Source organism: Ailuropoda melanoleuca, chromosome 9, assembly GCF_002007445.2.
Source record: "Ailuropoda melanoleuca isolate Jingjing chromosome 9, ASM200744v2, whole genome shotgun sequence".
Lineage (NCBI taxonomy): Eukaryota > Metazoa > Chordata > Mammalia > Carnivora > Ursidae > Ailuropoda > Ailuropoda melanoleuca.
Genome location: NC_048226.1, coordinates 73855451 through 73883246, shown reverse-complemented (window position 1 = coordinate 73883246; position 27796 = coordinate 73855451). Strand labels below are relative to the sequence as shown.

The window sequence follows — 27796 nt, the reverse complement described above, 5'->3', positions numbered from 1 at the left end:
TAATTCAGCTTTAAGTGGGATGGGTCAGTGATTTTTAAAACAATTAATGATTGGGGGCGCCTGGGTGGCTCAGTTGTTAAGCATCTGCCTTCAGCCCAGGGCGTGATCCCAGGGTCCTGGGATCAAGCCCTGCATCAGGCTCCCTGCTCTGCTGGGGGCCTGCTTCTTCCTCTCCCACTCCCCCTGCTTGTGTTCCCTCTCTCTTTGGCTGTCTCTCTCTCTCTCTCTGTCAAATAAATAAATAAAATATTTTATAAAATTAAAATAAAAAATAATCAGTGATTGGAAAGAGTAGGGTAAAGAGAATGCCGGTTAATTAATAGATTGGCTGACATTGTTATATTAATTTGGGATTAGGAATCTCAGTGATTTCACAAATTATATCACTAGCTTTGATTCTAGACTGTATAGTTTGCCTTGAAAATGTAATAATGAACTATTTCCTACACCATTCATGATTTAGTTTATTTCCTTAATTTTTGTAATTGGAGTAGCTTGTTAAATTTGGACTACTTTTTTTGCTATTTAAGGTGTTATATAATACAGGCAGACAAAAACTCTGTTGAGATAGTATCCTGCACAGTTTAAGCTCTGTATTTGTATTAATTATCTATTGTTGCTTAACAAATTAGGCCAAAATTTAGTACCTTAAAATAGCAAACATTTATCATCTCATGTAGTTTCTGAGAATCAAGGGATCTGGGGACATCTTAGCTGGCTGGTTCTGGCCCTGGGTTCCTTGTGAAGGTACAGTCAAGCTATTGGCTGGGCCTACAGTTTCCAAAGACCTGACTGGAGCTAGAGAATCCATTCCAAAGTCATTCATTTGGGTGTTAGCCAAAGGCTTCAAGTCCTTACGAATGTGGCCCTTTCCACAAGACTGCTTATAACATGGCTTCCCCCAGAGTGATGAGAGAGAGAGAGAGAAAGTATGATGGAAGCTGTGGTGTCTTTTATGGAAGTGACATATCATCTCTTCTGCCATATTCTGTTGGTCACACAGACAACTGCAGTAGAATGCAGGAAGGGGACTATGCACAGATATGAATACCAGAAGGAAAAGATCATTGGACCATCTTAGAGGCCGATTACCACACTAAAATGCCTTTAAATTCAGAAACCAGCTAGAATTCATCCTACTAAAATGTCTAAATAAAACAATACATAGTAAGCTCTGCAATTGGTCACTTATAATAATGACAACAAGCTTTGTTGGAAAAAAAAATGAACCCATGTTCTAAGAAAAACTACATGAGTTTATAGTAGATATGCACAATAATCTTAAAAACAAAATAGAACAAATGTTAGGTTCTGCTAGTTTTTTTGTGGTACAGAAATAGCTTTTTGTGCTAATCTAGTCAGAATTCTTTTGGCTTTTTGGAGTATAAGAAGTATAATTCTGAGTATGATTTGGAAAGGATTGACTGCTAGTCCCTGGGCTTCCATCTCCTGGCTGCACAACCGAGCCAAGTTCTCATCTCAGATGCCTCGTCTGTGAAATAGCTATGACAACATTCATCTCTGATGCTTGTTTTGAGGACTAATGCTATGATGTGAGCAAACTATTCAGCACATTGCCTCACACACGATGAGACTATAATAAATAGTAGTTATGAATATCAGCTGTAATTCAGTGTTTTTTAAACTGAACATCGTGATTCAGGTTGTGAAACTAAAAACTTGGTTGAGTCAAATCTTCCTGTACAAATGAAATAAAATATCAAAGTCTCAGAGGGTCAGAAACCTGGGTTCTATTTTCTACTGTATCGCTGGAGTAAATATAATTTCATGAAACTTTTGTTTCTTATTTGAGTATGCATGCAAGATTGTGTGTATGTGTGTGTACTGTATTTGTTTCCTCTCTGGATTAAAACTATTCCTCTTACTAGGGCTTACAGGGGGGAAAAAAGGAGAGAGAGTGGCATTATTCTAACTTTTGTGTTTTCACCTGAGGAGAACCAATCTTATTCTGTTCTTGCGATTGTGTCTCTCCAAATGTCTTGAAAATTGGAGTATTTTAATGCCTCTTTGTTGGACAGTCTCTTCCTGTCTAGAATCCCATTTAAAGATGAAATCCCAAAGTGCATAGTGCCATGACCTTCCTGTGTTATATCATTAGACACACCCCAGGCAAGGACAAGGCTCAGTGCTTCATGCCCAGTAGCACTGTGGTTTTCAGATGCATTAATGGTAAGTGACACAGGAAGCTCAGAAACCCCAGTGGACTGACTTGGAATCTTTTATATAGCAAGCATCCATAAGGACATTTTTAGTTGTATGATTAAATGAAGAAGTGCTAAGCCCCTGAGGTTTTTGAAATTCTAAACATTAATCTGTCTTAACAAGGGACTGCTTCTCATGGAGGAAAGAACCATTTATGGCCTTTTGCTGTCAAGTTTGCCAAAATGTCCAGTAGTGAACCATACAAGTAAATTTCCTTTTTGTTGTTTTAATGGCATATTTTCTTTGCCTTAAATTTTTATTGATAGTTATCATCAGTGACTTGAAATTTTTCATCTTCAATTTATCAGTCAGTTTATCAGAGAACAAAGCACTATTGTTACTTTCCAGGTTCCGGTTCTCCTAAGTAGAGTGATAAATACTTTTATAATGTGTATAATTTCATACTTTATCTGCTGTTAAGTCAGATATTGAGCTAGTTACAGTAAGTATGATGTTTAAAATGTTAAAGAAAAAAGCTGTCTCTTTTTTCTCCCCTTTTTCAATCTTCTCCCAATCCCTCCCTCCCCTCCTCCCACCATACACAGTATTTTTATGAAGGACATCTGGGAACTAGTAATTCAGAGTCTAATAACCATCAAAATCATAATTATAGATATTTCTGGGTTAAAATTGCTCAAGGAGAAAGTTTCCTCTGAAGGTTTGAAACAACTAGCACATGTTGTATATGAGGCTTCTCTATACCCTGTGGCTATAAAGTCTGGAAGAATTAGTGAATATATATAATGAATGGCTTTCTGACATTACATTAAAATACAATAAAATACTATTATTTGTTCCCAGACATTTTGGCCACCATATAGTACATAGATTCCTGAGAAAATAAACAGGAAAGATACTTTACAGTTCTCCAAGAATGAAGGTTGCAAAACTCTAACATTAGACAGGCAGTAGTATGAGGAATCGATAACATGCTGTCGTAAATCCTTTATCTTTTTATGGCTGTGGTTTACAAAACATTTTAACTTTACAAACTTTCTTTGACATAAGTATCTACTTTACAGATGGGGAAACCAAGGCTTAGAATAGTTAAGTGATTTTTTCATAATCACAAAGTAAGTGTTAGGAAGCTAGGCCTTTAAGAATAAATCCGTCATGATTTTTCTTTAGTCCTTAAACAATTCTGTGATGTCAGTATATTATTATTCCCATTTTCTTGATGCAGAAGATGAAGCACAGAGAAGGAAAGCAACTTGCTCAAAATCCTACAGCTAATCATTGGTCAGCCCAAAACTGTAAGAGTCCAATGCTTCCTCTTTTTTCTCAATTCTCTGCTTCTTTTCATATGCTCCTTCTCACGTGGCTGTAAATCTGCATTTGGTAAAAGAAAGAATCCAATGGCTAATTTTAACTGTTAATTCTCTCTTATTGAATATGTATATATAAAGTTACAACAGAGAATTCACACTTCTTTTAATAGATTTGCATACTGCTTCTCCCAGCCTGGCTCCAGATCAAAATATAAGTATCTGTCATTTGCGTAGCATCTTATGGACAGCCAAATGTTTTCACACACTTCATTTGATTGTTACAACAAACCTATGAGATGCTTAGGATAGGTGGAATTAGTGGGATGATTTTACTAATCAGGCAAGTAAAAGACTGTAAAGTTTACATGGCCAATAAAGTGAAAAAAAAACCCAAATCCCTCAATCTCCTGATGACACATTTTGGGAGTCCTCCGCAATGCTACTCTAAAGACAGCCCAGCATCCCAAAGATTCTGCGCACTTATGGGTTCACCACTTTGAAAGAAATCAAGTAGACCATAACAAATCTTAGCATTTGCCCTAAGAGGTTCTTACAGCTGGGCTGATGGGCATGGAGTGTGGTAGCATAATCATAGACTCTGGGTTCAGGCAAGGTGGGTGAGAATCCTGGCACTGCAGTGAGCTCTATTTAACTGTGCATTTTGAGGAAAATTATCTGTCCTCTCTAACTCCCCATTTTTTACAGATGAAAAAGTTGTGAGAAAACAAATGTGTGATTTCCTGATATGATGGTGGCTTTCCAACAAACTCACCTGACTTCTTAAATGTAACATATCTCATGATGTGGCATGAGAATCCTTGGCTTTAAGAAGTCAAGCATGTAAAAGCCTCAAGTGAGATCTCAGGATATATAAAGTTTGGGCTTCATGGTTTCTTGAAAATAATAATGTTGATATAATTTTAACATAAAAAAAGTCATGATGAAACTGACTGCTGAGAGCAAACAGCCCTGAGTGGGAATGCATATCAGGACAGATAAGAAGCTGATTAAGTATGTGCTTTCTCCAAGTTATGTTTGTGCTCAGTCATGTTGAGTTAACTGAGAGGACATTCCAAACTCTTTAGTTCTTCTCTATGAGAACATGGAATAAAATTGTCATGGATTTCATAAACTCAGGGTATATGCTTCACAATCTTGTGCAGGCTATTTCTATTCTAACAGTTACCGCATTATAATGATGTTGCCTATTAATATACTTGGCTTTCTCACTAAGACAGGGACTAGGCAAGAACTATATCTTTTGCATCTTTGTATCTCCATGGCACAAGGCCTGTTATTATAGAATACATATAAATGTGGCTCAGTAGATGTTTACTAAACTGTGCTCATCCCATATAAGAAAATATATAAATGTATATATTATATAAACATACATAGTTGCACTCTCATATCTGTGTGTACCCATATGTCTTTGTCATTATTTGATCTACTATTCTGTAATCTTATACTGACTTGATAAAACATGGCATTTTCAAGGGGAAACAATTACAATCTACTATTTTATCATGTATGTTTGTATGTTTGTGTGTGTGTATGTATATATACGTATGTATATACGTATTCATGTGTTCCAATTCAATATTCTATATAAATATATGTATCTGCAAAATTTATGTAAGTATATTTAGCTGTGAGTACAACTTTTGAGAACCTAAAATTTTTGAGCAAAAATTATTTGTTTAGCAGTTTCAATTTAGATATAGTTCAGTGTGTTTTAATTTAATAACCTGGAAAACATTTATTTCAAAAAGAAAGTTTCATTTGAAGATTATTGATAAAATTTTGTTGGTAAGCTTTTTTTAAGTCATAATGTTGGAGAACACTGTATGAGAGTAAGTTTTCCAAGTATGTATATAAATGTTAGAATAAGTATTCGCTTGACATTTATGTTTGTTTGAAAGGATGATGATGTAATGAATAGGAGAACAAGTATGTACTAATCCATACGCCATATGAAGATGGTATCTCTGTTTTGGTTGAGTAAATGAAAGAAAATACTTTTCAGCAAGGATAATTAATGAGGCCATAAATAGCATATCATCATGAGCTGAGGAAAGAGTAAGTCACCTTGTCATATAAAATAATTACTTTATGCTCAGTTTAGGAAGGCATCAAAGGGCCCTATCCATATTGACCCAATCATTCTGTCGATATTCCTAAGCGTGATAATGGTGCAAGGGACTTTTCATTGTATTTAAAAAGAGAGAACAAGTGAATGAAGAGTTTTTTGTTTGGTTGGTTTTTGTTTGTTTTTTAACCATTGGAAGGTGATAGGCGAATGTTAGGTGCCTTCTTCGCTCCTCCCCCACAAACTGGTGGCAATGCCTTTAGGATCAAGACAGCTTACATGAATAGCTAAAAGGACCAGGAGTTTTACCAATCCTGGCTGAAGGCTTAGGGTTAGCCAAGCAAAATACTTCAGCTGGACAGATTTGTGCAGAAAATGGCCGTTTGGGATCCTTGCACTCCTCAAGATACTGAGGCAGACTTTAGTTAAAGAGAATGGACCTGGGCATGAGACAGACTGAAGTTTTAATACCAGCTCCAGCACTTAGGCTCTGTGACCCTGATCACATTATTTAATTTCTCAGCCCTTCTATCATTTTATCAGTATGAGCTGATAACAATATCTATTCCAAAAGACGGCTGTGAGGAATTTAAGGAAAGTATATAAAGACCTTGGCTCATAGGAAGTGCTCAGTAGATAATGGCTGTTGTTATAGGCTTTCCACAAAACCTCTCCGGTCAGAATAGGCTACCTGAGGGTATTTCTGCTCTTTTGTTTTCTCTTGTTTATTAGCTTTCTTTAGTTCTCATAAAGATAGGCATAAGGGACAGGGCTAGAGGAGATAAACCAGTGGAACCAATGGGGCATGTCTTGGATCACAGTCTATGTTTTTTCCAGGTTTGCTCTGACCACACCACTACTAAATTGCCAGGTATTTAGAAGTTTCCCATGGAGTGAATGCATTCTAAGCACATTTTTGTCTTTCTCTCCTTTTGTTTTTGTTTTTTTGGGGTTTTTTTCTGAATATAAAATTAAATTCTCATTGTTTTTAAAGAAAGTGGAAAATATCAGCCATTTCAAGAAGAAAATAAAATTCACCTGTATTCCCATCAGCCAGAGATAGGTAATTCACAATTCAGTGTTTTTCTTTTTCCAATGCATACAAATGTGTCTGAATACATTTATCATAGTTGAGAACATATTAAGTAAATATAGCATTTTGTATACTGCTTACTATGTTGAGTAGAAAGGTTTTTGGATTTTTGTTTTGTTGTTGGTTTTTTGTTTTTTTGCTGTTTTATTTTTAAGCCATGGAAAGCTGGTACTTTTTAGTCACTTTGTGCCTTAAAATCTAGACTATAAATCTAGTCTATTCAATGGAAGTCTGCCTAGGAAGTTGAGAGGGGGCTGCCTTTATAATTGTGGTCATGGTTATTTTAAAATTTTAATGTAGTAATTTATGTTTGTAAAGGACTATAGAATTAATTTTTAGTTCTTGTAACTTGTTTTTTTGTTTTGTTTTGTTTTGTTTTTCTTTCTCAGTCCCCTAATTGCTCTCTCTGGGAAATAATTATTTGCCAAAATTAAAAATTATTTGTACAGATTCTTGAGATATATTCTATAAATGGGACAAGATTCATCACAAAGCTTTCCTTCCGCCCCTTAGAGAAGAAATCCTAGGGGTTTTGTTAGATGCTGAGAAATAGTTTGCTCCTTCTTAGAACTCAGGGTAATAGGTCTAAATAATTTGTACTCCTCTCTTCAGAATAAGTCAGGCCTTGGGGTACAAGAATATTATATTAGCAGTTAAAATTATGAAATCTGATTCAGTCCCATAGTTCATAATAAAACTGCACTGCTAACACACATCTCCGTCTCAAAAACATAATGTTGATTAAAAAATGAAAGAGTTGAAGGAGCCATACAATAAGGGAACATTTTTGTAAATCTTGAAAATATACTAGATGGTATGGTTTATTATTTTGTGTATATACCTATGTAGTATAAGTCCATATCAATTTCAGGATAATGGTTAATTCTGATGTTTATGTAGAGGGGGTGCTTAGGTTTTCTTTGCAACATTTTATTTCTTACTTAAAAAGAAATTCAAAGCAAAGGTCAAAATGTGACATCTGCTACATCTTAATGGGAACTTCATGATGTCTAATATTTCTAAACTTCCAAGATTTTGGACTTCATCATAAATCAGACCAGCTGATTTTTTCAGTTAGTGAAAAATAGAAGGTTTTGAGTAGCCATTGCTTTTTGGGGATGGGGATAAAATTAGGAAGTAAACTGTGAGGTGATCTATAGCTCCCCAAACTAGATTAGTGAATCTTTAAAAGGGCCTTTTACAAAATTCTTCTGGAAGTACATGTGGTAATGAGAGCAGGTATTTTAACAGTTACTTATGCTTAGTTTCATTCTCTCTCATGGTGTGTGGTTAATTCTAAGAGGCACTGATTCCCTGTAATAGAAATTTGGGCTCCCTTCCAATACCACTTGAGATATAACAAGCATCACCAAGGCACCAAAGTGGTCTTTGTGAAAGAAGAAATAATGTCCAGTGTCTATAGTCCTTTGATGAAAATGAGGAAAAATAGGGATTTCATATCACTTATAAAATGTTAGCAATCACCGTCCTTTTCTTAGGCTTTGAATAACTGTTTCCATCCTAATAATCTTTCTAGTTCTTGGACCAAGGGTCATTTAAATAAGAGTTACTCAACAAATATTATTCAGGAAAAGTTAGACCTCATACATAATACTTTGGAATGTTTATTATACAATGACGTTGACAGTTTTATGCCTGTACAAACTTACTGTATGTTCCATTCAGTAATCCCACATTGTAGGAGAAAACATACATGCAAACACACATGCACACGCACATACACACATATATAATTTTACCATTAGTTTTGATGTGTTTTAGCAGATGAAAGACAGATAATTCTTAAAAACAGCCCTAAACTTCAGAGATATGACAGAAGAGAAGGAAGATGAATAGACCAACTTTATTTCAAGGAAAGAATCAGCATATATGGAAAGATAATAGCCTAAAAATTCAGAATGTTGAACATGTTAGATTTTAAGTGTTAATACCCTGCAATTTCATATGAAATACTGGAGTAAAATGACAGCAGTTTTCTACCTAGTAGTAGTATTCCTGAAATATCTATAAATCTCTTAATTATTAAGGCTTTTAAACTTCTGTTACTGTGGTTATTATATCATCTGCTAAGTAGTTAAATTTCATGATCTGGCCTACAGTGTTTAATGCGGGAGTTTTTCCTGAAAGATGAATATCATAAGCTACCTGTTTGCATCACTGTCATTTGACTTAGGAGAAAAATAATAGCGTTTCAGAAGATGTTTCTTAGAATTATCCTGTAGAGAGTCTCTTATACCCCATCAGCCCCCCACAGCTTACTGTCTGCTGGGGTGCTCACTAGTTCAAATGTCAAAGCTTTCTTTTTTAAGTGAATAAGAATATATTTTGTGTAGCATGCAAGGGGATAAATTTTCTTCCAGATAAACAAGAAACTAAAACAAAACAAAACAGCAACAACAACAACAACAAAAAACCCCATTCAATTAAAGGGAGATATGTTTGCAATTTTCTGTTTCGAACAGCAAATTTCTTCTTTATTTTGTAAGTTATCACTTTTAATTGATTTAAAAACACTGTATAAAAGTTGCTTTGTGGTTCATCCATTTTCTCTACCATCTAAGTGTAAATTCAGAATTTGGGAAAAAAGTTTCTCAGTTGTTAGGCAGTATACTGGAGCTGTCCATGACTGTTAAACAGCTATTATCTATAGTGATTAAATAACTCATCCAGTACTAGTGGTTTTAAATGGACCTTTAATGAAATAAACTACAGTGAAGTGAGCAGAACCACAAGATATGAATGGAGAATCTGGTACACAAAGGTTGGGAGTAGGGGAATGTATGTGTATGAGAGCATATGTATACAAGTAAATGTGCAAACTTACATATACATATACGCTTATATGTGTTATTAAAGGGGTGAACTTTATGCTTAGTGTATTTGAAAATATGGTAAAGTACAAAGAAATTATCTACCTGAGCCTACTAAATAAATCTCATTTTAAAATCTGATGGCATGCTTTTGCCGTGTGTGTGGCCTCAAAGGCATACCTTTGCTTCTGACTGATTTATCTCTTGATTTCCTGAACAACACATTCCAAGAGGTGGTCAAGAATGTCATCTTGCCTAAGCAAGCAAAGCTCCTTGCATGCTGTCATCGTCCTTCTGGCTCCCTCTTTATGCTCCATCCTCCAGGTTTTTCAGGCCACATTTTTGTGTGTTAAGCAGGCCTAAGAAATGTATGCCCTCTCTGCCATGTTCATTTAGGATTGACTCTGAGAAGACTTCCTTAATTCCCTCAGTTAGAGGATTCATTTATTCCTTCATTCTATCCCATCAGACACGCAGGTGGGCAGACATTTGTACCTTCATTCTAGCACTTGTAACATACTTGTATTATAGGTAGTCTTAATCATCAGAATCAAGTTTTAGTCATTCTTTTGCTTTCACTGTATAGCTCAGTGATTAAAACATGGTTAGTTTTCATTGTGTTTGGTAGATTTTACTTAGTTTAAATAATTACCTATAACAAGATGATTGCAGAAAGTAGAAAGGTACAGTTAAGACAAGATGGGGTTATGTGGTCCAGTAAGTGAGGATATATGTCTTCAGGCCTATCTGCTTTTGCATCTTTACATGGATCCCATTGACATTCATAAAGGCATCATCAATAATTGGTTATGTGATATTTTGTACTTTCAGAAACAAGTGTAACTAGGCTTAAGCTCACAATTGGAGGCTGTCAGTATTTTCATATACCAGTTCATTGATTCATGCATTATTTGAATTTATTTAAATTTATGAAGAGCAGAGTGCCTGGGTGGCTCAGTCTGTCAAGTGTCTGCCTTCGGTTCAGGTCATGATTTCAGGGTCCTGGGATCAAACCCCACATCAGGCTCTCTGCTCAGCAGAGAATCTGCTTCTCCCTCTCCCTCTGTGAACTCAGTCTCATTTGCTCTCTCACTCTCACTCAAATAAATAAAATCTTTAAAAATGAAATAATAAAATAAAATAAAATAAATTTACTAGGGGCACCTGGCTGGCTCAGTCAGTAGAGTATGTGACTCTTGATCTTAGGGCCGTGAGTTCAAGCCCCACCTTGGGTTTAGAACTTAACTAAAAAAATTTTTTTTTTTAATTTTACTCTAACTTACCTTTTTACTTAGTGCCAGGCATTAAGTGATACCAAGATGAACAGTTGTTTTCCCTCAAGGAGCTTATGGTATGCTGAAGACAATGCTGTTATGGAAAAAAAAAAAAAGGCACAGGATGCTCTAGAAGTACAAAGAAAGGGGATGCCTGGCTGGCTCAGTCGGCTAAGCATCTGACTCTTGATTTCAGCTCAGGTCATGATCTTTGGGTTGTGAGATCAAACCCCACAACAGGCTCCATGCTCAGAGGGGAGTCTGCTTGGTATTCTCTCCCTTCCTCTCCCTCTGCCCCTCTGCACTGTATGTGCTCTCTCTCTCTCTCAAATAAATAAAGAATATTTAAATAAAAAGTATAAAGGAAGAATATTACAGAGGAGAGTCATGAAAAGTTTCCTTGAGGAAAAACTTGAACTTAGTTTTGAAAAACAGGACCTAGCCCATGAAAAGGGAAGATGAGGTAGAAAAGGAACATTCCAATCAGAGTAAAGCCTTGTGCAAAGTCATGGAAGCAAAAGAAAATAATGTGTGTTTGGAAAAATAATTTGGTGTGACTAGAGCATAGAGTACAAGTAGGGAGAGGGAGGCCAAATCCAGATCATAAAAGATTCTTCTATGCTGATTAAGGAGTTGTGACTTTATCTGCAGGTAGTGGAAGCCACTGAAAGTCAAGTTTAAGCAGTGGCGTGATGAAGACAAATTTATGTTTTAGATAGATCCCTCTGGTTATGCCATGGATGATGGACTGGAGGATGTCTGGGGTCAGGAGAGCAGTTATAGGGCCAAAACAAATCCAAAAGAAAAATGACAAGAGTCTGACCAAAGTCAGTGCCCATGAGAATAAAGAGATGTGGTAGGGGGAAAGGGAAGTGGGGAGAGGGATGGATGTAGGCACTCTTCAGGAGATAGAACACAGTCTGGTGCTGATTGAATGTCGAAAATGAAGGCAAGGAATAGAAAAGATGACTCCCTGTGATGTGGATGAATGGGGAGGTGATAGTGGTGCCATTCATTAATATAAGAAACATAGGAAAAAAGCCAGGATGTGTGGGTGAAAAACAAGGAATATATTCTGGACAGAATGGTGTCTGGGAATTAAGGAAACCAGAAATTCTAGCTTTTTACCTTGAAACAGATGTCCTTGCTATGGAAACTTGATCCAAGGCTTTTATATAGTGTTCCTGTACCATTTTTTCCTAATTGTCATTAAAGATACATATTATATATGTTATAGACAGATATATATATATCCATATTTCAATTTTCTATAATAAATTAAAATCTTTCATACTCTAATACTTTAAAAGGGAAATTTTAAATCAAGTAATTTGAGAGCTTGGAGCATTAGAAATAATCTAATCCAGACCTTCATTTCATAGATATAGATCTGAAACCCAAATTGTTTAAGTAACTTGCCCAAGTTTATGGAGTAAATCAACAATAGTACCTGGATTAAAATCCAGATAACCTGACTCCTGCCTGAGTGTGCTTTTTATATACCATCTGCCTTTAAAAACGTGTAAAGGAGGAAAAGACATGTAAAGGGAAAAATTAAGCAGGCACTTATATTTTTAAAATTTCATGACTCTGAATTTTTTTGGATGTCAGGTGGGTATAAGTGAAGGCGAGTGTGTAAAAGAGAAGTGCCAGGCTAGTAAAGTATATTTTGGCATAGGAAACATCTCATTCATTTATGTGAAGAGAGAATGACTTTCCCGGGTCTTGACACAACTCTGGGTTGTATATATGATTGATCACTTTTAGTAGCCACAAAAATGTGGTCTTAAGAGAATCATAGCCAGGAAAAATTATTGCAGAATTTGTTCATATGGGATATTCTGGCATGCCCTTGATAGCTTAGCTTCTCTCTGTGCTTCAGTGGGGGTATTGCTATAATTCTGCTGGAGGTGAGATAACAAATGTCCCCTCACATTATTGTCAATAGCTGAGAGCTTCTCCCTATCAAACAGAAATAATATTTACAGGAAGAAATGTAGTCAGAGGTAAACGCCATCAGAGTATTTACCAACTCTATTGAAATGATTCATCTATACATATCTATTTCCTGCAAGACTCAACTCTTCGTACACATAATATCTGGTACCAGGCTTAGTACATAGGATGCATTTATCATGTATTTGCTAGGACTAAATTGACATGATGCAGGATTAATAAACCTGAACTCATTTTAGAGTCTGGCTCTGTTTTTTGCCACTTGTGAGGCGATGCATAGAAAGAATAAAATCGGGGGGATGCTGAGGCTCAGTGAGTGAGGAGCAGCTAGCTGGTGGACATTGGTGCTGGGAGGTAAGTATAGGGTCCAGAAAGCAAAGTCAACAGCCCAAAAACTGATGGAGCATGAATTGGTATTATAAAAGGGGGGCCTCAAACCAGGAGCCCATAGAAGTGAAGCAAGTCGCAGAAAGCAAGGAATAGGGAAATGTGGGGTGGGCCAACAATACTGGCAACCACTGTTGTTGGCTTAGCTTGATGATGTAAGTCTGAGTTTCCCCACACACTGAACACAGCCTGACATCTGACATTAATTAGTTGTTTCACCTTGCTTTCTATAACTTCTCTGAACCTCAGTCACCACATCTATAAAATGAGATTTTGGGAGCTCATAATACTTAATGTCTCTTCCAGCTTGCTTATTCTAATGGTTTTCTTTCTTCCATAAATAGTAAGTGCTCCTTCAGATACCAAAATGAGAAATGGGATTCATGTCAAGCCTATCAGTACAGAAACTATTTCAAATGTCAGCTAAATAGATTGGTTGTCTAAAAAGACAATTTTACTTTGCCATTTGGTAAAAGAAGCAGTATACTGGGAGATCTAATAATAAAAATTCTTGCAAATAATATATTTGGCCTAAGCCATCTTTTTTATAAAACCATAAACCTAGATGTAGTTGTGTTTTCTGTATTGCCACTGATTTATGAAACAATGATATTAGATAAAACTATCGACATTTAAGGCATTTTTTGCATTGTTTTACCTTTTTATTGCTTTCCCATATTTACCCTTTTACTTTATTTCACGGTTGTTTTGCCATAACTGAGTAATACCATATGCACCAACATTCAATAAGAGTCCACTTAATCTACAACATATTTTAAGTGAACAATGCCTTTGTCAATTTTTATAGGGCTTAAAATGTTTTTTTCCTTAAGAATTACATGGAGAAATTCTATTCTTTTGCTTTAAGATATGCTGTTGTTTAAGAGAGCCCTTGAAGTGAAATGATAGAGAATGCATTTCATATGCAAAACATGTCATAGTATCACATAGATTTTGGTTCTCATGAAGCAGCAAGCATTTTGAAGGCCCAGTAAGAAAGCTTTCTAAAATTTCTGTCTCATCATGGAAAATGATGCTATTCATTGGGCAAAAGACATGAGTAAGTGATTTATGAGTGAACTACAAATGATTGATAATCTTGACTTCTTAAAAATATTTTTTCTCTACTTAATAATGCAACTTGTCACACAGTTGACTGTATATTTGCTTTCTTACCACCTATAACATTTCCCAGGATGTTGTAGCCATAAATCTGTATGAAAATTATTAAATTAAAAATGAAAAATTATATATCTTTAAAGAAGTTTCTCTTCATCTGTTCTGTAGCCTTCATTTTATGTATTTCCTGCATGAGTATTATGTGTTACCGGAATTTGTCTATGACATTCATGGTAGTGTGCTTGTGCTTGGGGAGGGACTATCCTCTAGGATGGAGCACAACCTGCAGGGCTATCTAGCCTCTTTCAAAGAAACATACCAGCCCTTTCACCCACTCATTGTGTGATCATAGACAATTTACATTAACTTCCCTGAGCCTGTTTCCTTATCAGTGAAATGAGGAAACAATACTGTGCCTAGACTGTTACAAGGAATCAGTCAGGTATTATCTAACTTTAGTAGAGGCTTAGTGTGCTGTTGTTATTGTTATTCTCTTTGTTATATTTTAGGATAGCTTGCAAGAAATAGAATGGGTAGAAGAAAACAAATATATTATAAATTGCATACTAAGCAAAAAAGGTAGGAATTGATGAAAGGATTTTTAATGACCCATTGCATTAAAAGTGCTAGTAAAGTGAACTTTCTACATAACTGGCCCTAGAGCCTCTCCCCTCCCTTCAGATTAACTTGGCCTCCAATATGGTGAAGCAGAATAAAGTAATCACCCTCTAGTGGTGCATGTTTTTCTCAAAGGAATGCGTAAATTAATTCTCAGTGAACTGGCTAAAAAGGGAAATCAACCATTCATTCATTAATCAGTCAACCAGACAACCAGTCCAATAACAGAGCAGTTCCCCCAAATCTGAACCTAGTGGAACATCAGAAGGTAGAATTGAATCCTTTCTTTCATCTCTGTCAAGTCACCCAAGACCTCTGAGCTGCATCTCTTAAACCATAGAGTCAATACTCCCCATGTAGGGTTGGTGTTAAGAATCCAGTCAATGTGTATGAAAGCTTTTTGTAAACACTAAATCACTTTACAAATTTAACATTATTTCTTTGCTTACACATCATTCATTGTTCATTGTCTCATTTCAAATGGCATCCTACCTTCTCTTGCTGGTGTTTTGGCCAGTACTTTATCTAGAGTCAGACTACAGTCAAATAATTTGATGTTTCCAGTTGGGAGTCTCCTGCTTTATAATCTCTCAGGTCTGTGGTCAGCAACTTCTAAGCTTTAAATTGACATCTTAGATGTTTCTAAAATATTAAAACTTGAAGTAGCCATCATATTCTGCAAACATATTTTTAAAACCAGTAGGGAATGTATGGGGATAGTTGAATTTGTTACAAATTTTTCCTGAACCTGGCTGATATGACACATCAAGATGTATTTCACAGTTCTACATCTACAGAGGAATGTTTAGAGATAAGATGAAAGTAGCCTTCCTTATTAATCACACATTGTATATTGACTTCTGCCTCCCTCGTCAGCCTTTAAATCAACTACGTCTGGTTTTTGCTTCTTAAATGTGCCATTATCTTTTGCATTAAAAGGCAGTTACTCTTAGAGAGAGCAGCCCCAGTTGATTAAAAAATAATTAACTAGAGTTATATATACATGTTACTAATCATGACAGCCCAAATAAGAATCTTAATATAGGTTGGAGACCTACTATATTGCTACAACAGGGTCAGCAGAATTGGGAGACTCTTTATGATGAATGCCTATATAAAGCAGTTATTTTGCTTTGCTGGTGTTAACTTTTACAGCTAAGAAAAACCATAATAATACAGAATAAATAGGAGCTGCCAAAGGTAGGATCACAAAGCAGCTGAACTTTAGTGTAGTAACTCTATGCCAGAGGGTGTCCTCCTTTATGGAGACTGAAACACATGATTATATTACACCCAGAGCAAGTTAAACTCTGGGAAATAACTCCCAGTAACCAACTACATAAGAAATTGATGTATAGGGGCGCCTGACTGGCTCAGTTGGTAGAGCATGCATCTCTTGATTTTTGGGTTGTGAGTTCAAGCCCCACATTGGGCATAGAACCTACTTAAAAAAAAAATGATGTATAATGATCAAGCAGATCTGTATTAGAGCTCACTGATTGGTGAATTCTCTCTCACTAGACAAATCTACATGGGAAACCAAGTTGTTATTTGAACTTTCTTGGTAAGCAGGGAATGTGACACTGAATAAATTTGGTGGTCTAAATCACTGCTACTCAAGGAAATTGTTGTCATTTTGCAAACAAGGTAAGAAGCTTGCTCCAGAATGTAAATTAAAGCTTTAGAGCATCACTTTCTTCATTGAGAGAGTCTTGCTCCTACACACACACACACACACACACACACACACACACACACACACTATATTTGTAGTACCAGTGTGCTTAGTGACAGATAATTTACATTCTGGCACAGTTTCTTCATTTCATGACAGACTATTCACAAACAGGTGTCATATAGACAGTTATTCTGTGGACCAGACTTTGAGAAGCACTGGTCTTTGCCTAAATCAGTATTACATTGGGAAGTTTTTAAAATATATAGTTGTCTAGTATATACCCTTGAAAATTCTGATTCAGCATTCTGGTGTGTGGTACCTTCATCTGCATTTTAAAAATGCTTCTCGTGTAGTTTTGATAAATATACAAGTTTGAGGAGCTACACGATAAAATGCACAGAGTAATTAAATAATGCTAAGATGAATAGGTTAGAGATTGAGAATGTGGGTTTTGGCATTGGGGGTACTTACTGTTTCTCGTGGGCAAATTGTTCTGGATTTTCTAGGCCGCAATAGTCTCACTTAAAAGCAGCTATAACAATACCTACCACATAAGCTTGTTGTAAGTGTTAAGTACTGTTATGAAAAGAAAGCACTTAGTTCAGTGCCTATCACATAGACAATTGATAAATGTCAGCTATGTATGGTGGCTATCACCTCCATGATGGAGAGTCACCTGCCATTTTTGAGAATGTACCCATTCATAACTTCCCAAAAGAAAGTTATAGGATGTTATGAAGAAAGTGGAAATGTGATGCAGAATCCAAAACAACAGATGTCTGATGCTCTGACCTACCCTCTTTTCCATTACCTTTCTATTGCTATTTAAATATGGTAGTGCAATTGGAGTAAATCCAAGTTACAGACCTTGCGTTTTGTCAAGATACTTTCTAGATATTTTTTCTAACCTATGTTGTATTTGTTTTATAACAGATATTTGTAGGTTGATTTTTTCCCCTCGACTACTAATTTCAGAATAAAGAATGAAGTGGAGTTACTTTATATTGACTAAGGACATAGTCAGAATTTATTAATAACAATATGGGTTTGACTCTAACCTTTCATTTTCTTTCACTTGGGGCAGATTTATGTTTGGTAAATAGAAATAAGCAAAAGATGGTGTTAGAAAGTGAGCTGCCAAAGTTTCACAAAGGGGAATTTAGCTTTAGACTATATTTATTACATGACAATAATGTTACTATGGATTATAAAATAGTGGATGTATTATGGTCCACTAAATCAGTAAAAATCACGTAGCTGTTAATGATTTGGAACCCGGTTCTTGAAGCACAACTTGGCAGAGCCATCAAGTGGTTAAGAGTGTTGGTATGAAAGTTAAGGACTTTTGTACTCAAATCCAAGTCTGGCTGTTTTTGCGGTGTGTGGCCTTGGACCTGACTTCTCTGGGATGCTATTTCCCCATATGTGTAATTGGGTAATAAAATGTAGTCACCACACGGGGGTGGGGGAGAATTAAATGCACTGATGGGGAGCTGTAGGCTTCTTCTGTATTTTTCAAGCAGTGCTTATGCTCAGCTTTATTCTCTGCAGTGCCTAGCAGCCTCCTTCCTAGTAATAATTCACTTAATAATTCTTCCTGGCCCCCATGGTACGATTTATTTTACAACCATAGTATTCTCTAAGATGGCACCATAGAGGACTAAATGTTACCCAAGGTGAGGAGGGCAAGTGTTGCCTTATGGGTTATACTTCCAATGCCTTTTTATCTTAGTTTAGTTTAGTTTTTTGAGCTTTCAGAGGAGCACTGAGAATGGTGTTAGCTAGCTCTGCGGCTCTGCAGCTCATTTCGTATCCTGTTGCCCGTACTTTACTATTCCCTTCAAAGCTTATGTTTTGGGCATCTGCCCTCCTCCCACTCCTTGCGTAATTCCCCTAACCCAGCATTGCCTGTTACTTTTCATTACAGAAATGAAAGCAGGAGGCTGAATTTTTCTCAGAGATGAGTGGGCAATATGGTATAATGAAAAGACCAGAGAACCAAGATTTAGATTTAAATGATCGTGCAAACACTGCTGCATTCTTGCTGGGTGACCATGGGCTCATCATTGACCTTTGACTGATTCTGTTTCCTCAGCTACAAATAAAAACAAACAAACAAACAAAAACCCTACAAAAAACAATGAGGCCATCTGTGCCTAACTCACATCTTTGCTGTGAGGGTTGAAGGAGTTGTAGAAAATAAGGAAGCACTATCCAAGTACAAATTTTCATTACGATCGCAATGATTATATGTATGTATCAGTATATTAGGAGTTTGTTAGCAACTGGGTTCCTGTGTGCTCTGCTGCCGTTTCCCCAGCTCCCAGGAACACAGAGGATCCCTGCCAGATGGCTGATTTGCCAGCTGTGTCTTGTTTTGTCATTGTAAATATTACATGCTTCGAGAGAGTTTGCTTATAATGTAGTATGTTTTGTCCTTTATCTCCTGCAGATTGAGAACTACATTGTGGAAAATATGAAGTCGGAGATGGCCCAGATACAGCAGAATGCTGTTCAGAACCACACGGCCACCATGCTCGAGATAGGAACCAGCCTCCTCTCTCAGACCGCAGAGCAGACCAGAAAGCTGACAGATGTTGAGACCCAGGTATACCCCTGGGCCAGAGTTGACAAACTCTTAACTGAGAAGATTTTTCCCCCTTTAGCTTACTCCATAAACACAGAGCACATTTCACCACTGAGATTGGGGAAACATATACATTTTTGTTTATTGGTAATAACAACAACGACTGCCTGACACGCTCGCTATGCATGTTTCTTTTGATTTAACGAGGGTTGGTATATTTAGCTTTGCATGTGTTTGCAAAAACAGGACTGGCAAAGAGCTTAATCAGCATTGAAATTCAAATAAACACTGCAGCTACCAACTGTGATATGATATGTGTCAAACAAAATAGCCATTTGGGTCAGATTGGTGCCTTTGATGTGCGTTTTTGACCTGTCCTGCTTCGTCTCTGGTAATACACTGGCCACAAGAGCACCTGCAGAGGTTTGGTGCAGTCAGTGGACAGGCAGGAAAACCCAAATGAACTGATCAGCAATGTGTAGATTTTTTTATTCAGCATGATTTTATAATGAGAAGTCAGTTAAAACTCTTTTTCTACATAATATCTATATCATCCTTACCATGGACCGTAACATACTTCTTTATGTGCAGTCATACTTATTTCAGTACAAATCGGTAAAATGCCCTTTAATCATCAGTCACAAACCTACCATTACAGTTTAGTGAAAATATTTTTGCTGATTTGAAGATGATCTTTTGGTCCCCTTTCACCATAGAAATGGTTATTCCATTTATCATTCTGAAACGCAGAGGATGAGTCTACCTCGATGTAATTGATTTCCGGAAGCAAAGCTGAAATATATTGTTAAAAGATAAACTGAGGCTCATCAAAATGTTCAAAAACTTATTTGTACATGCATCAACTCAAGTTGAGCAGTGCTTAGCTGAAAGTGGTTAGGAACGGTCTACTGTGTGAGCTAAGGGAAAGGTCGGAATAGAGAAAATGCAGAAGCAAAGCAAGGAAATTATTTGATTGTAGCCTAAGCAGTTGCCTTATTTGAGGGAACCTTCTTGGCTGTAATTGATTGTTCCTAACTTTCATTTTCTTGGATTTAAATGCACTGACTCTGGCTTAGGCTTTGATTTACTTATGTAGGTTACCAAGGCATTAGAGCTACTCAGTCTAATGCCCTCCTTGTTTAAATATTTTATATTTATATAAAACAATGTAAATATTGTTAAAAAACAATAACAATTATAAATAAGATGTAACATTATTTCTATTTTATTTCATTCTGTTAATGGCATCATAGATCATATAATGATATTTAAAGATAAAGAACAATGACAATTTATATGGATAGAAAATTATATATTAGGGGCGCCTGGGTAGCGCAGTCGTTAGGCGTCTGCCTTCAGCTCAGGGCGTGATCCCGGCATTCCGGGATCAAGTCCCACTTCGGGCTCCTCCGCTGGGAGCCTGCTTCTTCCTCTCCCACTCCCCTGTTGTGTTCCCTCTCTCACTGGCTGTCTGTCACATAAATAAATAAAATCTTTAAAAAAAAAAAAAGAAAAGAAAGAAAAGAAAATTATATATTAGACAGACAACTTTCCCAGGTACAAATGATGTTTATGAGAACCATTTAAAGCAGACAGAGGTCAGAAAAGTTTGAGCAGTTTTCTCATATTGATATACCTAGTGAATTGAGTCTGGCACTCAGATGGAGGCATTCTCATTTCTTTCCTTCTCTATCCCTCTTGATTAGTAATGCTAATAATTAAATAAGCACTTAATAAGAACTAAATAAGAACTTAAATGTGGATTACATTGGGGCAGTAAATTACATGCACTTTGGAAAATATTTTTTGCCTCACGCTATCATCAGATAACCACAGGCGATGGGGGAGGGAAGACCACATATTATAACTAAAAAGTATGAGACTTTATTTTATCATTTATCATCATACCAAGCAAGCTTGGTGATCTGCGAACATTGACTTCTGGTGGTATAAGTGATATGAGTGTATTTTCTCTTGTTTTTATAAGAACAGAATACTCACCATCTCCTACAAAGCATTCTATATATTCAAAAACTGGAACAACACAATTAATGCTGCCATACCTGAGTGAACATTTGAAATTTTTGTGCATTTATGTTATGAATTTTAATGACCTACATGGCAGGGTTTTATTTTTTCTATCCCCTAAATCCTTTTTGAGTTGTTTTTGTTCTCTTTTTACCTAGGAATTGGAGTTGTGGAGGGGCAGGGCAGGGGGGAATCCCGCTGTTAACATACTAATCTCCACAAACCATTAAGATGCATGCTGTATAAGATTTTAAGAGGTCGCGCCTTGTTCTGGATCCTTAAGACTAAGAGATATCTACTTTATGGAAAATAGTAGAGAAAATTCATAGGAAAAAAAACCTTCTCGCTATGGGGCACGGCTAAAACTAAATAATCCTTAAAGGCTAATGAAAGTTTATTAGATGTACCAAGAAGAATTTTAAGATAGCTAAAACCTGGAAAATATCTTAAAAAATCACAAATCCATCAGAGTTTGCAATGAGAGGGAGGTAGAAAAGGAAGACAGTGGTTCCAACCAGCTATGTCCTACTGTAAGAAGTAAATCCTGGGTGTTCTTTTGGTCTTTGTTTTAATGTCTTCCAACTGTCTATGCTGTCTGTAAAGCTGCAATGCTCCAAAACGTTTTCATGCGAATGTATATACATGCGATATTTAGTTGAACCTTTGCGACAGAACATGTTCTACTTAGACATAACCACTCAAGTGCACGCAAGTACAGGTGCAGGAACAAGTTACAGAATGAATCCTAAATTATTCCTTAATCTAAATGAACTCTATCCTTGTATATTAAGTATTTATATATATTTTAAAAAGATCAGGAGATCCTTCTGTGCTATGCAAGCCTGTTCTAGGTTTTTGCTCCCATACTAATCCTGCCTTGTTTCACATAGGTATGTTGCTTTTCCTAAACTGACTTCAGGTTCTCAGTTTTTTAGGAACTTACAACAAGGGCTTTGCAATGCATTTTCGTGTTCTAACTTTTACATGATGATGTTATAAAGATAAGTAACTTACTGCTTTCTGGTCCTCTCTCTCTAGACCTTCTAGACTTGAACTTAGCAAAAGGTGGCAGAAACATGGTTTTGCTGCAGTGCCATTTAAAAACACTTATGTGTTCAATAAGCATCATAATCAGAAAAGAAACAGATAATGAGCACAACTAAGTAACCCTGCTGGCCAAGGCAGGGAGAATCAGGCACCAACACCATGCCCGTCCCTTCCTCCTTAGTCTCACTTGCAGTGTTTTTCTCACTCTGTTATCAGTTTGTGCCGACATCTCCTTTACTTCCAGTTCCTCTTTCTGAGTGTGCACTATGAAGGGGTTAGTTTCAGACATTATTCATGTCCCTTCCCGACATGTAAGTCCATTTCTGGCTTCTACCACAGGCCAGTTTTGATTAGAGGCACACTAATAGACAAACTACATGAAAATTCACCTCTAATAATTGGTGTACAGCCCTGTTCCAAGGAATTTTACATATATTAGCTATTTAATAATTTAATAAAAATCTTAGGGGGTTGGGGCGCCTGGGTGGCTCAGTCATTAAGCTTCTGCCTTCGGCTCAGGTGATGATCCCAGGGTCCTGGGATCGAGCGCCGCATCAGGCTCCCTGCTCAGCAGGAACCCTGCTTCTCCCTCTCTCACTCCCCCTGCTTGTGTTCCCTCTCACTGTGTCTCTCTCTCTCAAATCAATAAAAATCTTAAAAAAAAAAAAATCTTAGGGGGTAGGTACTATCACCATCCGTCATTTATAGATGTGAAAATTGAAATCTAGAAAGGAGAAGCAATTTGCCCTGGGTGAAACCGCTAATAGTAAATGTTAGAGCAAAGTTTTAACCCCAGGAAGTCTAGCATCAGATTCTAATGGGTCCAAGCAGAGAGTAAGGTGGAAATCAGATAAAACAAAAGTAATGGGAACCTAACAGTAACACTGAATGTTTTCTGTAAATGGTAAAGACACTGCTGCTGTTGCTGTTGCGCTGATGGCACCACCAACTATTGTCATGTCACCACATAGCTACACATCATCTCATGTGATCCTGGAATCCTTTGTTGTCCTTGCCACTTGCTGGCTGTGTAACTATGGGGCAGTTCCTTAGATGCTTAGGCTACATTTCCTCTAATTTCCAATTATTTATATAGGAACCATTGTGTTAAGAATGGGATTTAACCAATTATTAAAAGGCACATTTTGGGTATGTCCTTAATGCAAGAGATTTTAATAGGTATGGTATAAAATACAACCATAAGTAAAACAATCCTTATCCTCAGTGAGCTTAATTGAATTAATGTGGCAAAACTTGTCTAAACCGTTTCTTTCTTAACTTTCCATCAAATTAATTAGCTGTGGAGCCTTTTCGTATAGCCATAAAAATGCATCTTTCCAATCTCCTACTGTGGGGGTTTCATTGACCAATGGTCACAGCTGCTGTGCTCTGAAATCCATCAATGTGTTGGTGCAGAGGGCACAATTCCCAGTGGCCACTTCTAGCCAGTGACACATTGTGGGTAGCAATACTTAGACCTGTTCCTGGGAACTTTTGGATTCCACTGACATATGACTTTGGCTAACGGCTCTCCTTTAGCCTTGCTGAACTTTCTCACAACTGCCCTTGAGGCTAAGACTTTCACTCAATCTCCTTTCCCTCCCTTTCTTCTTTACTATGATTAGACCTGCATCTAAGTCAGAAGGCACTCCTAGACAACTTTGTCTTCTTTCCAATTTTCCCTTATAGGCATTACCCCTAGTAAATTTCTTGCATATCTAATCTCATTTTATCCTCTGCCTCTCAGAGGTCACAAACTATCACACCTGTTGTTTGGACTTCAATTGTACAATTGCAAATTTAAGCCAGTTCAGGAATAGTCTAATCAATGAGCATCAGTCTCTAGACCGAAATGTATTTGAAAGGGCAGCTCTCAGAGTTGAGCCAATGGATCTCTTTAACTTGAAGAGAGAAGAGCTGAATAAATATTTAACCTTGGCCTGGTTAAAATGGCTGTAAAATAAATTTGCTAATGGGTCATCCAAAGAAAATACCACGGTAATTAACTTTCTCACAAGGTCTGGAAAAAGTGTTTGATGACCCATTCGGAGAGGTCTCAGTGAACTATGACCCACAGGTCAAATTTGAATTGCAATCTCTTTTTGTAAATAAAGTTTTTATTGAACACAGCTACACTATTCATTTATATGTTGTGTATGGCTGCTTTCCCAATAAAAAGGCAGAGTTGAGTAGTTGTACCAGAAACCATATGGCCCACCAATCTATTTACTATCTGGCCTTTATAGAAAAAGCTGTCCAACCCTTGTATTAGGATACAAACTTCAACAGAGCAAGGATTTTGTCTGTCTTGTTCACTGCTCTATCCTTAGGATTTAAAACAACATTTAGTACAACAGCTCTTAATAAATCCTTCTAAAACGATGATTACCTGAACTAATATTAGTCCCTCAGTTTCTGTAGATTTCAACCTGATGCTCCTAAGACCAAAGGTAATGTCCTAAAGGTTGTTTATTGATTGTTATGTATATCAATCGATAGCTGATGGGTCAGAATAGGACTTTGAACGGAAACACTCTACTGCAAAGTTGTTCTGACCGACTAAGAACACTGGATGACAGCGTATTCCCTGTATTCTTAGGAGCAAGAGAAATTGGGCCACTTTCTTGCTTCATAGTGCTAGTTTAGTGTTGGAGTGGAGAGAGAAATCAGATGCCATTAGCTGCAACAAGCAGATGTCATGGTGCTATGAAAGAAACCGTTTTGATAGCAGTTGTTACTGACTGAGGGGAGGTCCCTTTTTTAGCCAGAGAAAAGCTGCTTGTATATAGCTACATGAGCTTATAGGAAAGAAGTCAGACGCCAGAGACTGACTACCTGGATTCCGATCTGACTCTTCGGTGGATTAGCTCTGTGATACAAGTGCTGTCTCTACTAAACTACATAACCCAATGAGATTTTCATTATGTTATCAATATAGTATATATTTGTATATAATAGAAATAAAATATAAAATATTACATACAATAATTATGTAGTATTAATTCTATAACATTATCATGACTAAGATTAACAGTAATTCTCTCAGATTAACCTATCTTTCACATTCAAATTTCCTCAATTGTTCTACCCAAAATTTTATAGGCATTTTAATTTTTAAGAGCCTTTTAATTTAGAGCAATCTTCCAGTTTTTTTTTTCTTGAGGTTTTTAAGAAACCAGACCAATTGTTTTGTATACTGTCCCATATTCCTTAACTTTTCTGAGTATTTCTTTATGATGCGTTTTAATTTACTCATTCATTCCCCATGGTTTTTCTTTAAACCGGAAGTTAAGTCTAAAGGTTCAATTAGATTGAGTTGAACATGGTGGTGGGAGTACTTCATAGAATTACTCATTACTTCCTATTGCATCTCATCAGGAAGCACAAATGCCAGCTTGCCACACTCTCAGTAATGCTATGGTTTTTTAAGATTTTATTTATTTATTTATTTATTTATTTATTTATTTATTTATTTATTTAAGAGAGAGAGAGCATTCGAGCAGGAGGAGGAGCAGAAGGAGAGGGACAAACAGACTCGGAACTGAGCATGGATACAACTAGTATCCATGTGGGGGGCGGGGGGCTGATCCCATGACCCTGAGATCATGACCTGAGCCAAAAGCAACAGTTGGACATTTAACAGACTGAGCTACCCAGCCACCCCTCTCAGTGATGCTGTTTTTAACTCAGGGTAGAGGCCTCCACATCTCTCCATCTTAGTTGTCCACTTTCCTCTTAGAAATTAACAGATAACCTGGAGAGTGGTACTTTGTCACACTGCCATCACTGACCAAATTAATTATTTCAATCAATTTTGTAAAATGGTGATCTTCTGATTCTTTGAACATGTAGCAGCCTTTATTTTTCTGTAAAAATCTAATTGCCAAGGCATCATACCTTGTGTTATATTTTTCATTTGAAAAACATAATTAAAGTAAAAGAAAGTACAAACTACAAACAAGGCTGATTTCAAAGTTAATATGCTGGTGAAAGAAAATTTCTTTTGAGGGAGATTGTCCTTTTAAGGAAGATCAGAGGCACTCTTTAAAATATTAAAGGGAAGCTGGCTGAAATTCTCTAACTCACTTGGTTTGGTCTGAGAAACTAGTCATTTTTATTTTAAAATTTTAGGGTTTTTTTTAAGATTTATTTATTTTGAAAGAGAAAGCAGGGGGAGGGGCACAGGGAGAGGGAGAGAAAGTCTTCAGCAGATTCCACATTGAGCATGGAGCCCCATCTGGGGCTCGATTTCACAACCCCAAGATCATGACCTAAGTGGAAACCAAGAGTTGGAGGTTTAACCAACTGTGCCACCCAGCTACCCAAATTTTTGTTTTTTGTTTTTTGGGTTTTTTTTTTTTAATGAAGAACTAACATTTTGGAGTCTGTAAATCCTTAGTTTCAAGTCTTATATCTTCCTTACTCTGTAGTATATGCTGCAGAATTTAAGTTTTGAAATTGTTCCTTGGGGGCTTTTTTCACATGCTCTTTGCTCTCCTTTTTTCTTTTCCTTTTTCCTTTTCTTTCCTTTCCTTTCCTTTCCTTTCCTTTCCTTTCCTTTCCTTTCCTTTCCTTTCCTTTCCCCTCCATCCCTCCTTTCTTCCCTCCTTCCCTCCCTTTCTTCCCTCCTTCCCTCACTCTTCCTTCCTTCCTTTCTCTTTTTCTTTCTTTCTCTTTTTCTTTCTTTCTTTCTTTCTTTCTTTCTTTCTTTCTTTCTTTCTTTTTCTTTTTTCAGAGATGTGCTTTGGAATATGTTTAGGCTAAAGAATTAAATGCCTTTTGTCACTTTAATGGAACACTTAGGTTATTGCTAAGCAGCAAGTTTCATAGACAGTTTATCATAGTTTCCTATGAAACTATAGTTTCTGTTGTTCATTTTTTAACTTCAGGCCTCTTTTAACATATCAGCAGAGAGGGAATTGAAATAAAGCAGCTATTTGGTCAGGGTGATGGGGAAAGAAGAGAAGGAATTGACATTTTGCTTAAAAGTGGCCAGAGGTGACCTGTCATGTACCCTGGACTAAGTGAGATTTGGGATTTGTCTCCCTCCTTCTCCTACATTCAGATGCTGCTTTAGATTTAGATTTTAGATTGTTATCACTGAAGTCCCACTTAACATTCACGTGACCTGCTGCCTTCTGTCTGACAATGACCCAACTTGAAAAATAACTCACTGTCCATCATCTAGCATATCATCCAGCAAATAGCTCTGACTGTGCCAGTGTGCCAGACCCCATGCTGGGCATTGGCAATATGGAGGCTCCAGATGGAATAGTCCTCCCTCTGTGTAACTGACATCCTCATGGGGTAGAGAAACAACAAATGAGCAAATTGGATAATTTCCAATAGTGATGATTTTTTAAAGATAATCCAATAGGATGACTTGATGGGGGATGGTGGAGAGTTATATTACAGACAGTGGCCAGGAAGGGCCTCCCTAAGCAAGAATTGAATAAGAAATCAGCCATGCATCTGGGAAGATGTGGGCAACTGCAAATGCAAAGGTCCTGAGGTAGAAATGAATTTGGCATGTTGGGGTGGCAAAAAGGAGGCCAGTGTGGTTAGAGCATAATAAACAAGGATGGGAGTGGCAGGATG

The 27796-nt window shown here is 36.9% G+C and overlaps 1 protein-coding gene across 2 annotated transcripts in view; it reads left to right on the top strand.

The window, feature by feature from the left end:
* The window catches only part of ANGPT1 (angiopoietin 1), a 252802-nt gene that overhangs the window by 134552 nt on the left and 90454 nt on the right, over positions 1–27796 (top strand). For both annotated transcript variants that reach the window (XM_034668475.1, XM_034668476.1), the window contains exon 2: positions 18989–19144. In XM_034668475.1, the coding sequence (XP_034524366.1) occupies positions 18989–19144 (156 nt within the window). The remainder of the gene's footprint in view (positions 1–18988; positions 19145–27796) is intronic.